This window comes from Colias philodice, chromosome 17 (genome assembly GCF_061535455.1).
Source record: "Colias philodice isolate Cphi_HAF_F1 chromosome 17, ilColPhil1 Martin Lab GWU primary, whole genome shotgun sequence".
Lineage (NCBI taxonomy): Eukaryota > Metazoa > Arthropoda > Insecta > Lepidoptera > Pieridae > Colias > Colias philodice.
In genome coordinates, this window is record NC_143102.1 from 9743422 (window position 1) to 9757186 (window position 13765).

At 35.7% G+C, this 13765-nt stretch overlaps 1 protein-coding gene across 4 annotated transcripts in view; it reads right to left on the reverse strand.

The window, feature by feature from the left end:
• Positions 1-13765, reverse strand: part of LOC149481299 (Ig-like and fibronectin type-III domain-containing protein 2) — a 173751-nt gene that overhangs the window by 15163 nt on the left and 144823 nt on the right. For 2 of the 4 annotated variants that reach the window (XM_089705521.1, XM_089705522.1), the window contains 15 exons: positions 12100-12345; positions 11357-11503; positions 10757-10982; positions 10215-10387; positions 9499-9832; positions 9103-9256; positions 7156-7322; positions 6562-6775; positions 6031-6156; positions 5298-5478; positions 4728-4862; positions 4082-4260; positions 2942-3077; positions 2207-2342; positions 303-504 (listed from right to left, as the gene is read on the reverse strand). In XM_089705521.1, coding sequence (XP_089561647.1) covers positions 303-504; positions 2207-2342; positions 2942-3077; positions 4082-4260; positions 4728-4862; positions 5298-5478; positions 6031-6156; positions 6562-6775; positions 7156-7322; positions 9103-9256; positions 9499-9832; positions 10215-10387; positions 10757-10982; positions 11357-11503; positions 12100-12345 — 2756 coding nt within the window. The remainder of the gene's footprint in view (positions 1-302; positions 505-2206; positions 2343-2941; positions 3078-4081; positions 4261-4727; positions 4863-5297; positions 5479-6030; positions 6157-6561; positions 6776-7155; positions 7323-9102; positions 9257-9498; positions 9833-10214; positions 10388-10756; positions 10983-11356; positions 11504-12099; positions 12346-13765) is intronic. The other 2 variants (XM_089705523.1, XM_089705525.1) reach the window with 2 other exon arrangements.

A 13765-nucleotide genomic window follows, 5' to 3' on the forward strand; every position in this document is an offset into this window, starting at 1 on the left:
TTTCTATCGCTTTAGTCATACCGCATCCATCCATACCTTCCGATTTAATTATAAGATTTGAGAATTCATTTATAATTTCTTCGCAGATGTTTTTCGCGAGTGAGACCGTAGTCTCCTGCTAGTATATATAATACAGAACTCACTTCAACAAAAGCTGGATCTGTCCAAGCCAATAACGTCTCTGAAGGTAGCGAGTCCCCAGCTACAGCATGTGTACCCAGACCACATATTGCATATTTGACCTGAGCTAGTTACCTACTACTAACTAAATCTAGTCACCTACTACTATTTATAGGACTTACTTCAACAAAGGCTGGATAAGCAGGATCTGTCCAAGCTAATAAAGTCTCTGAAGGTAGCGAATCTCCAGCTACCGCATGTGCCTTCACCCAGACCACATATTGTGTGTTGGGGCTGAGCTTCTCCAGGGTATGTCCTGGTACAGACGTGGATATCTTGGTCACGTTGCTCGTGCCGAGTTGGGCGGGTGACTTGTAGAATAATCTAGAAGTAATGATTAGCTGATGTGAATAGCCTATCCTATGACGATATATTTTAGTTTTCTTTAATTAATCGACGAATGTGAAGTCCCATGTCCCCTGGTGGGGTAAGGGGCAGATGCATTATACATCTGTTTCACTGATCGATTTTCTTAATGGACAAGTAGGTGATCAGCCTTCTGTGTCCTACCAGACCGAGACATTTTTTTTTTTCTTCGTCTCCACCGGGAATCGAACTCAGGACCCCTTGGTGTTACGCTCATGCGTCAATAGCCGCGTCCAGACCGACCGAGCGCGGCTCGCGAGTCCCGCTCGCGAGCCAATAGTTCGGCCGGTGTGGACGGCGCTCGGGCTTCCTCGGGCGCACGTTGGCTCGGCCGAGCGCCGCTCAGCCCCGAGCCATGCGTTGTCGGTTTTTGGCGATGCTCAAAGGCGGCTCAGTCTGAGCTGCTCGCCCGGTGTGGACGGACTTAACGACGCTCGCGAGCCAGAATCAAAAATGGATAAAGAAGACAGTATTCGCTTAGTACAACTTTACGGAAGCTTCAAAATGTTATGGGATTCGAAAGATCCAGATCATTTAAATAAAAATTTCGGTTTTGGTACACTTTTTTAATCCAGATTTTTTGTTTCTTTTTTCTTTTTTTTATGATATATCCAGACAATACAAGCGCCGCAGCAGCTAATAAAAAGTGGTTTTCCATCGTTATACGGAGATAAACTGAATGCTCAAACCGGCTCACCTTGGCTCGCGAGCGCGGCTCGGAACTTTTCACAAATAGCTCTGGTGCCATGGCTCGCGAGCAGGAAGTCTGAGCCGGTCTGGACGCGGCTAATCACTGTACCAAGGAGGCGGTCGACGACGAATGGAAAAAGGCTAAACCTTCATATTTCCCTTTTTATTATTTGTAGAAGGCAGCTAAGGATCGACGACATTATTGACTTGGCTTGGCTCAGGGAAATTTGAAGGTTTCGGTTATTTATTTTGCTATGAATCGGTTAGATAAAGAACGATAATCTAAATATTTAATCTTATTTGCAATTATTATCAATTACTGTACATCTTTTAATGATGTTTATAAATATATAATTTAGAGTGAATTTACATAGAGTTCTTAGTCGTAAATGAGCCGTGACTCAAATTAATGTCATTCACAAATGTAATATTAGTTTAGCAAGCTTGAACTAGTTATGTTTAATGTAATTACGATGCACTACACTTAAATGCCCTCGAGATTATACTTGAACCGTGTATAATGAAGATGTATGATATTAACCACATTTACCTTACGTAAATTAAGAGCAAACTCTGTCCTATATTAGTTTTGACACAGAGTTAATGTAAGTATTTTTTTTTATGAGAATAAAGTTTAACAAAATATTTATTTTATTGAGTTATTTTACGCGTATGTTAGATATTGAAATAAAAATTTTCCTTTTTAGTAAATTGTGAAATTGAAATGTGTTATCAGACTCTAAACATTAAAAAATGAACAAAAACCCAAAAATATTTTAAAAAGTGTAAAAATGAAATGATAATTACGTATTTAGTGATATTTACGTGTAAGAAATACTTACACACGTGCTACTTACGTGTAAGTGACACTTACATATGTGCTACTTACGTAGAAGTGATACTTATATGTGTGCTATTTACGTGTAAGTTATACTGACACATTTGCTACTCACTTATAAGTTCTACTTACGTATAAGTGATCTTCTCATCAGGCTGTGAGAACTGCGGTGGTTGCCACGTCAGTGAGAGCCAGGTCGCCGAGTGGGAGGAGACTGACAGCGAGTGGGGGGGAGACGGGATACCTGATACTTCCTTGTTTTCTATGTCTGGAGGAAAAATTATCTTTCAGGTGTTTTGGTCAATAAATTCGTGTAAAAATTCTAAGTTTTAATTCCGTAATAAAATGTACCTCTATAGCAAACTACGAAACAGAAACCAACGTTATAAAAAAAATGTTTTATTTTTTTAATAATTGAGTAATTATTACTCAGTTCTGATCACAAGACATATTGTGTCGATTTTGACGATAAGAAGTTCACTATATAGCTAAATTACAATTGACAGTAAAGGTCATTGCAGAGCAGAAATAAATCGGGAACAATTTCAAGATCAAAAAATTATCAAGTCTTAATTTAAGGCATACAATCTAGGGGGTCATCATTATGTTAACTTTAATTGATGTTCATTTACAAAACTTTCAAGATATATATATTGCAATTTTAAAGAAGACATCATGTATGAGGATTCTGGTCTGATACTTTGTTATTTGTTTCAGTTCTGTTTTTTCAGCAGCTAATAAAGAAACAAAATCGCAAATTAAACTGAAAAAGGACAATTAACATAATACGGATAAATAATATTTAAGACTTGAATTCAAATATGAAATCTTTCCTGAAAATAAAAATAAGTACAAATATTATCTCACCTTCAGTAATATTAAGCAGCAGCATGCTAGATGGTAGAGAGGTTCCATGCTCATTAGCAGCCACCACGAACACGTGGTACGTACTGTTCACGTCCAGGCCTTCTAGACGCGCCATGGTTTGGGTCACGTTCATTTTCTGATGGAATTATATTTTTTAGAAGATAAGATATTTCAGGTACCTATTTATCAAATTTTATTTTGAAAAATTTTAAGAAAAATGCTGGAATTTTTCTATAGAAAAATACCCTTGAAAGTTAAAATAGTCATGTTATTTGTAGTTAATATAATTTTAACGTTTTCCAGAATATTCCACTTCGAGAAAATAAATATTCTGTTCAATCAGTATCAAGTTAAATTTTTCCGATAGTACTCTATTTATCAAGTGCAGCAGTACACTACAAATGAAATTGAAACATTTTCTTAATTAAAACATCGAAAAGATTAAACTTCCAACATTTCACTTGAAGCATCAACATTCAACAGAATCAATCGAGATTGTAATATAGACGCGTCTGAGTATTCAAAGCTCGAAATTTTGTACGAATGAAATTCTCACAATAGTCCACGAAACAATGGTCAGACGAATGTTGCGAAAACGAAAAAAACCCAGATCTATTCTAGAAATTTCCAGCTTATATTTCCATTGTGGAGACTTATTGTCCGTCTAGATTGAATCGCTCTGATCACGGAGCACGGACTTCTAATAAATCTCTCTGGATTTTATCCACTGTATTGCTTTTGTATTGGATATTTCTAAGAATCAATCACATTTTTAGTTGTTTTTAATTCTGTCGCGCGGCAAATGAATTGGTATTGTTTGCGGCATTTGAGAACGTATTCATTGGGTTGACTAATTGGACGCTACATTCTGTACATCATGTTGTTATTTATGTTGTACTAATATGTCGCATTGCTTGTCTTATTTTAACAACAATATTTACAATTACATTACAAAAAAAGAGCGTGTGTGCTGAGCACACGAGTTAGAAGTGAAACTTCTTTAAGATTCAAAGCCAAAATCGTCGCCTTACATAACGTGATGGTATTACCATGACGTGACTTTTAAACTTAACGTGCCAAAAGAAGTTTTACTTCAAAAAAAATCAAGCTTAATTTTACATTTTAGATTTCTCTACTTACATTGTCCAATTGCAGCGTGTTATAGTAGTAGGGCTGCGAGTTATTATCGACCTTCTGCCAATGCACTACGTACGAGGTTGCATTGGCCCCGTCCTGCGGGGGAGCCCAGTCCAGGAACAGCTTGTCGTGGCTCACCACCGCGTGCAGCTCGCGGGGCGGGCCCGGGAGTATCCCGGTGCCTGTAGTGGGGCCACGTTTTTATTTTATGTTTAATAATGAGGTACGTTAAACGTTAGTATTACGTATCGTGGAATAGTATGAAGATACTGAATATGGGGAAGTTAGTTATGGTAAGTTAGTGCTTCATAATATAAAAGGCTTTTTTATTTTAAATGGTTTAATTTAATAATGGTAGATTAAATTGTTGATGGCTGATAAAATAAAATTTAAGATCGTTATTGACACAAGCATAGAATTTGATGCTGCATGTACTCATAATGTCGTAATTATTTTACTTAATTAACAGAAAATGTTAATTTAAGCCTGTTTCAAGACAATAATTGAAGATCATTTTAAAATTATCAAAAATAATGAAAATGATATTTACACAACAAAATACCAAACAGAACAAAACAACCACTCAATCTCCACTAACTTCTTTAAAACACTGTTTAATAATTAATATTACCAACATAACACAACTCACCTTCCTCAAAGCACTGCACGATGTTGCCAACATACGACACACACGAGTTGACACTACCACGCGGTGCTCCCGCGCACACACCGCGACACGATGGGAGCACTCCGCGACGGGCGCAACATGCTTCGTGGTTACGGCCTGTGGAAATAATATATTAATTATTATATCTTTTAATTAATTAAATTGGTCAAAGGCAATGGCTCTCAATGAGAGCAACTGCGGAAGAGATATAATGTATTTAACATTAAATTCATTTATTTATCTTCAGATACATATTGCTTTAAAACAGGAATAAAGAATAGCCTATCCAATAAAATTAATAATTATGATTATAAAAATATTTTTGTATTTTTTAAACGACTGTAAAAGTATTTTTCTTCCAGCCCCATAATAAATCGCAGTCAGTGAAACTTCCGCTCATAGAGGGCCAGTCTTTTTATGATCACAAATCTTGGAACCTCACTTAAAGGTTATTTCAAATGTTATAAAAGACTTATTTTTTTCCCTAATTTATCATCTCATAGCTATAGTTTTTATCTTTGTTTACTTATTTCAATTTTTCCTATCTCTTACCTCCAGCCCCACATCTCAACAGCTTATGGAACTCCTGCGCACACAGCGGTGCCAAAGTCCTCAAATCCGACATCTTAGCGTCATAGGAACAGAGCGGCATACAAACTGTCGCCACTTGTACCTTTTCACAACAGGCGGTTACGTTGTACGCGTTTGATACTTCTTCTTCTTCTTCTAATGCCTGTTAGATGTAGAAATTACGAATTTCTTTATTGAAAACATTATGAATTGATGATAACTGGTATATTTCTTGAAATGAAAATTAGTTTTAAAAGAAATTGAAAGCCAAATCATGTAATGGACCAAAAAAAGAACAGAAAAGACAATTGATACATTTTTTGTCCTGACATATTTATTTATTAACCGACTTCAAAAAAAGGAGGTTCTCAATTCGGCCGTTATGTTTTATTTATTAATTAAATTTTCATTAGCCTATTGTATCATGTTATACGCATGTGACGCGCTATTTTTCACGGAGCGGCAACGTCGCGTTAACCGCTCGTCATGCGTATGTCGTCCGGCGAGACGTTGCCGCTACGTAGATACATTTATTTTCTACGCAAGATTCAAGCTTTCTTCTTAGTATCGTAAATTGTCAAAAGCGTGCGTATGAATGCTTATTATGTCAGTAATATACCTAATTAGCGCCAGCTACGAATACATTTTTTTCGGAAAAGTTATTTCTACATAATATTTTCATATTATAGAAAATCGTATAATTTCAATATCTTACCAAACTCTGAGTTCTAAATATCAATCTAGGCGAAGCTTCTCCCAGTCCGTGTTCATTGACCGCTTCCACGAATATCTCGTAGTCGGTATTAGATTCCAAGTCTTCTAAGATGAATGGTGATTGAACCTGTTTAATATATTTTTAGAGGAATTATATTTAACATATTTTTTAGAACATGTCTTATTATAATATGATATTTAATTTTGTATGAATCCGATGTCGAACCATAGCGTGGAATTGGACCACCACATAATATAAAGAGTAAATAAATAATATCTTGTAAGAGACCTAACTTTGTGCAATGTAAGCATGTATAATATTATCCTTAATCTTACAAATCATCAAGTAAATTATCAAGCATATAAAAAGTCCATTTCCGTAGAGTGACGACTGAGAAAAATATGTTTTTTTTGTTCTTGCATTTTTTAAAGTAACAATTTTGAAATCCTCTCCTAACTGCAGTACCTTAAAATGTACCCTGTAAAGTATCAGAGTTTTATGTGATTTTTTTGTGTTTTTTTTATTACTCACCCTCTCCACAGTTTTGTACTCCTCTTCCAGTTGCAATGCCTTATAATGCAAGTTATAGAACTGGACAGTATCAGCCAATGCGTTTGGTGGTGCCCAGTGGACCACGGCGAAGTCTGTGTCGATATTGGTGAGATGGAGGCGAGTTGGTGGTCCCGGGAGCACTCCATAGCCATGTAACAGGCAGTTTGTGTATCCCGACATGAAGCGGAGACATCTGTGGGATTTAGCAATGTTGTAAAGAGACAAAATTGGATGTTTCCACTCAATTTAATTTTGATAAATTCTTCATAAACAGGACGTGACACTATTCCTGAGTTACGTATAAAAATACACGATGAAACTTAGAGCATTAAATATGGGAAAATTTAAAAATATCACCAAAATGATTGAGTCCTAAAAATTTAGCAAATCAACTGCTCTTTCAAGTAGTAATTGACGCATCAATTTAGATATTATTTAATCAACGAAATTTTACATTTACATTAACGCTTTGAATAGAAATAATTTAGAACCTACATTTCGTATCCACAACAATCAACGACTTCATCAAGACGACATCAAGTAAAAAAAAGCTTCAATCAAAACAATACTCACTTAAAATGATTAAAGTCCAAATTGGTAATATTCCCGCTGCACAGCGGTAAACAGGCTTCAGGCAGTCCCCTGGCCCTACAGCAGGGCGTATGGTCCATGCCATTGGCCAAGCACCCGAACGTGACTCCCGCCCACGGCGCGCATATCATCAGATCTGTCACCTGCAACTGGTGATTAGATGCTGCCACGTGGTGAGTGCGTTAGTCACAATGAGGTGAGGTGCGGTGGTTGGTGGTGTTAGCACAGATAGACATTTAGTTAACTATATCTAATACATCAAAAAAGTGTCGCGGTCACCTGAGAATCGGCTAAAATCTATTTTTAATATGGCCCTAAGTTATAGTAAAATAGAACAACGATTGCCGGGACAGCTAGTAGGTATACATATAGATTAAAGTAACTAGATATAGGAATTCTAGGTAATATTTAAAAAGATGAATAAATACTGTATTCAGTAGAGGAAGAAATATCAAAATATTACTTGACTATTTTTCATTTTCCGCACATAGACTAATCAAATAACTAATGCGTATAAATTACAATTTTCGCAAGATAATTATTTTCCTTAGCGTTCTCCTAGAATTGAACGACTGGTTTGCCATGTTTTACCACAGTTATTTTTGCGTCCCAAAACGAATTTCGAGTGCAATATTGATTTAGTCAAAAACACTAGTTCACTATTATTTGTTAAATTGAAATGTGTTTTTAAGCGAAACGAAAAAATATACGGCAAATTGAACGATCCACCTATCCACTCCAATTCTTTAGTGCGGAAATATGAAAACGAATATTAAAACGATACATAACTTTAACTGGGTTTAACGCACGGAACAAATGTGGAATTCATGAGGCTGTTTACGATTGTGCATTTATGGATGTTGACAGAAATAATTGTTGGCTGTTATTTGCTGACGATTTACTATTTAAATCATGTTTTTGTGCCCACGTTTTGGTTGGCTTGTTTTGGGTAGGATAATCTATTAAAGATTCCTATCTGTTTTTTAAAGCGGTTTGGTAATGGACAATTCTTATCCCGGATTTTTTAATTGTATATTAAGATTATTTCGATTTCTGAATTAATTGCATTGCATTGCATTAACGATATTTTAATTTTGTGACGTTCACAAAATGTTTATCCAATTGAAAACAAATAAATAGTGTACTTCGTTTAATTTTCCGACATAATATCTATTTTACGAGTGATTTATGTAATAACATTTAAGGCCTATTAAAACTAGAGCTGTATCCGCTACTGTGGGTAGCGATATGCCGATAAATATGCGATTAAATCTCTTATTATACGTAGTATATTATACTATTATCATACCAAACTAGTTTGAATAGATTTATAAAGAATAGAAAAAATTCGATCACGAGGCGGGACTCGAACCCGCATCCTTTCGCGCCATTCCGGGGCGGATGCCTGACCAACTCAGCCACTCGTGACCCGCCAGAGCAATCGAATTTATTCTATTCTTTCAGTTTTATGTGTCTGTAGGGACACCCTCGTGATTGAATTTTTTCTATTCTTTATAAATTTATATTTATAAAGCATTTGAATGCCATAAAACCAAAAAATATAAATTCAACAAAAAAGGTCGTGTTCCATCGTTACAATATTGTATTCACTGAAAAGTGCTTCATATTGGTTGAAATGGTTGTTAATCATCTCAATAGATGGCGCGCGGTGTGTCCCTACAGACACAAAACTGAAAGAATAGAATAAATTCGATTGCTCTGGCGGGTCACGAGTGGCTGAGTTGGTCAGGCATCCGCCCCGGAATGGCGCGAAAGGATGCGGGTTCGAGTCCCGCCTCGTGATCGAATTTTTTCTATTCTTTATAAATTTATATAAATTTATAGTTTGAATAGGCCTGTAACCATAGATCCAAAGAACAAACAAAACAGATGCGACACAAAATGAGCATGAAACACACAAATACTTACACCAATCTCGAATGTCTTTGTTGGATCGCAGAGTTTGTCCACACAACCATAGTGGTTGATACCAGCGGAGAGGCAACAGCTTCTGACATCTGGGAGTTTTGGAGCTGAAGCCACTGCTGTGGTCTTCATCTTACCAGGAGTTAGGGTTAAGGATCTGTATTTGAAACATACAGTATGATAAATATTACGGAAACCGTAATGAAAATGAAAATGGAATTGATCATATGACCGTGAACATGAATATAAACATAAACATGAACATTAAAAACTAAAATGAAAATTTTCCGTGTTTTATACAGAGAATTTGATAAAACTTTCACAATACACAGAATTGCTAACATTTCCCCGTACGTATCTTTATTATCATCAACAACAGTAATAAACTTGAATATTTACCTAATACTGTAGCTCGGTAGACTCGATCCATGAATATTGTACGAAGTGACTGAAATCTCATACATCGTAAACGGTAGCAAGTCATTTAATACTAAGAAATTCTTATTCGCAGGTACTTTGTACGTCATTGGCTGGCTCATTTTCATACTTGTGTTACGCATTGAACTCTCAGAGGGATCTATTAAGTGGGCATCAAATGAGCGCAGGGTGGTTATATTGACTACATATTCTGTGACCGATTCTGTGTTTTCTAATGGCGGACTCCAGGTTATGTTCAGTTGTTTTTCGCTTAAAGGTTCCACTTCGACGTCTTCTGGTGGACTTGGAAGAAGTTCTGAAAATGTTGGCATGAATTAATAATTTTGTAGCATGATTAAGACGTTACATAAATAACAATAGAATTAAAAAGTTGTTTACTTTTATCACGTAAATAACGATAAATATAGTATTAGGTACTTTATCTTAAGCTTGAATTTCTACACAAGCAATGTTTACAAGGAAAGCAGACGAAATTAATTTGTATATTTAGTGTGTTAATTGCACATGCAGGTTTTTAAAAGAGCCATTTGATATTATATGAATTCAATCGTTTAATAAGGGACGTATCTTATAATCATGTAAACATTCGTATAACATTATAGTTTCCTTCTTTTCCCCAGAAGTTTTATTTAATTATATATTATAATTTAATTATAAGACTCTTTAGATTTTCTTACCAATGCCTTCAACAATACACGCCAACGTCTTCTCCATATACGCTGCGCAGCTATAATGAGTCTTAATATTATCAGTCACAGGGGTGAATTCCCCGCGGCAGACATCTTGGCAGATATCTGGTACATGTTCTTGTACACAGCATGGCACGTGGTTGCGACCGTCTGCCATACATCTAGGAAGAAAATAACAAAATTTTATTGATTTCCTGGATGAAAAATTGTAAGTTAAGTTGAAAATGGGTACATTCAATGCTCATACTTGCTGTAGACTACAAGGCTATGCTAAATGCACTAGAAGAAGAAAAAGAAACAACATTATTAGTAAAACTTGTATTGTCATTGTTATTTTTACAGGAAACTCTTCATGCAATATCTTCATCAGAGTATTATTTTATAGATTAAAATTTCTTTGCATATATTTTAATCGTAGCATTATATTATAGTGTTTAGTTTTCAGCCATTTTTATTGTTTCCAAATCAACATTTCCCAAATTAGCTATAATTCTGTCACACAATAAATTAATGTCGCTTATAATACATACTTAACAATAGCCGGAAAATCTGGTTGACAGGTCTCCGGATCCTGCCCAGTTCCTTCTAGAATGGTCTGTATGCTGCAGAAGCCGAGACATCCCTTGGACACGTTGGCGCTCATGCAGCAATCCGTATAGTTATGGGATAAAGCGAGTGTGGAAAGTGTTGGGTTATTTCCTGAGTAGGAGTCTGTTGTGTTCTGAGCTTCTGGTGGTGTGAGGCCACGGGATATTACTGGAAAATAAGAATATATTAGTGGTTTAGAATAGATGATGATATTACTTTTATGCTACTTTTGAAACTCGTTTAAATTATTTAAAGAAATAGAATAAATATTTTTTTCCGAGAACAGAAGGAATAAGGTTGTAGCAACGTTTTATAAAGCTAACCCGCTTAGTTTTCAGTGAAATAGTAAAAATTTATTATTTTAAATGTATGTACAAATATAATATTTTTAATACATACTCTAGACATGATTATTTTCCGTATCTATAAACATAGCTTGTACTTTGCAATCATAATAATTTTTGGCACATATATTTTCAGATTCAATTTTAATGCTATATTTATTGGTTAGACCGAATCATTCAACTTGATACCCAACTTACCTGTAAGTCTATGGAAGCTCCTCACAGGTGGTTCTGTGTTCAGCTCACAGGTATACAGTCCTGCGTCTGAAGACTTCACCGATTTGATGACGAGCGCCCACACGTCACCACCTTTCCTGATCCCTGGCCCTTGGAGAGGCTCGTCTGCTGTTGAAAGAGATTTTTAAATTTTCCACGCTTTTTGTTCTGCCATTTATACGTTAGCTAAAATTAGATGGTTCTTTTGACAGTTAAAGTTCTTCAATAACTGGTTTTATACACGTGAGTGGTAAATGGATATTGTTTTTTGTAATATGACTATTCAAGAGGGCATAAGAAGTCTAGTTGAATATAAGTTTAAATTTTGTGTGTGATAAAATTATATTGTTCCGTTATAGCATGAATGATAAGGGATTGCTGATTGAATGATAGTAGCACTAGCAGGTGGCCCATTGAACAAAGATAGTTAATATATACAATAAAATATTTTTATGCCTGATATTACACTTTTTCACGCGATGTCATCTGTGCTACATTGCTCCAATATCCATTAACTTTTTTATCTATGTCAGTGTATATTTCCAATTTCATACTAACGGTTTAGCCGTCAAAAATTACAAGTACAACACACTGTCAGCAGAGAAGAGTCCCTTGCCCTCCGCCACAGTACGGGCTTGCCCCTTGCCCCGAGCACCACGCAGGTGAGCAGAGCGTCCTCCACAAAACTTTGCCCTACCTCTCGCACGTTTTGCCATAAACCTCACCATCATCATGCAGGACCTTGACCCTTTCGTCTCTCGTCACTCGTACCCCACCCGCTGTCAGCAAGGAAGAGTCCCTTGCCCTCCGCCACAGCACTGGCTTGCCCCTTGCCCCGAGCACCACGCAGGTGAGCAGAGCGTCCTCCCCGCTGCGCACCGCTACCGTCCCCGCGGGCGCCCGCATCCACGCCTCTTTGGGCTCGTCATCCGAACTGCTTGTGCTCGCGCTTTCTACAGTTTCTTTGGTATCTGTAAATAATAAAACGATGATTTAATGTAATATTTAATTAACTCTTATGATTTAATTTGTAAAAAGGTAGAAAAATTATATTAAGATATATAATAAATCATCAAATAAATGAACAAAATATAAATTAAATATTTTGCAAACATTTTAATGCAAAAAGTCTACATGGAATGCATTTTGCGTTTTTTGCTAATATTTTTCGTACCAACATTTAATTAATCACAATATATGTTTAATTAAACGCTACATAATTATAAATATTCGATTTGAAATGTAGTAAATATTTGTATCTACCTGTACACGTTATAAAAATGAAATGCTTTTAATAAATAAAATACCTATAACTCACAACCGGTTTAAATATAAAATGCAATCCATAGAGCAATAATAACTCACTCTAAAACTCTTTTATGCTTACTAAAAGTATCTCACTTAGTATAAGTAGTAAGTACGTAAAGTACATCGCAACAAATAGTTTACCAACAAATTGTTGCATGTTACGTGACTATCCCACATTATATAAGTAAGTTACATTACGAAGTCCTCTTCACTCGAGAGGATATAATAAAAGATATAATTTATTGCAGTTTTGATGTTGACTATTTGAATTCCTATTTCCTTCTCCGTATTTATATACTGTGTATTTAAAAAAATGTTAAAATGACAATATCAGTTATCATAAACAAACTGACTGACAAAAACATAGTAAGAAAACGACTGAAAATTGCACGAGCCTTTTTAATTCAATATGAGTGAGAAGATAAACAAGAAACTTATTTATTCCTCCTCGATGATTACTCATTAATAAAGGTTATTTTATATTCAAACAGTAGGTATCATCAAAGCTGTAAAATCATGACCACACGATCTCAAGGGAAATCCGAAGTTAATTAGCATGCGCAATCGGTCAAAAATAGTTCCCAAGTAAAAGCCCAAAGGATTTGGGGCCAATTTGTGCCCTCACCTCTCTAAGGTCGGTCCCTTCGTAGCTTCCTTGCGAATATAAATGTCAAGATGCTGTAGCGCCTCTTTTATAGCGATGAAAAAACAGTTATCCTACTAATATTATAAATGCGAAAGTTTGTGAGGATGGATGTGTATGTGTATGTTTGTTACTCTTTCACGCAAATACTACTGAACAATGAAATTTAGCACACATATAAAGGGTTACTTGGAATAACACATAGGATAGGTTTTAACCCGGAAATACCATGGGAACGGGAACTATGCAGGTTTTGCTTTGAAAACGCGGGCGAAGCCGCGGGCGGAAAGCTAGTTATGAAATAATTCGCAGTTTGTAATAAGCAAAGACTGTGATTGTAATTTTATATATTTGATACTCTACAATTTTATTCGATTCAGATTTTAAAACAATATTTAAATTTGTATTTGTCTGTTTGTTTTCATGATTCTCACAAAATG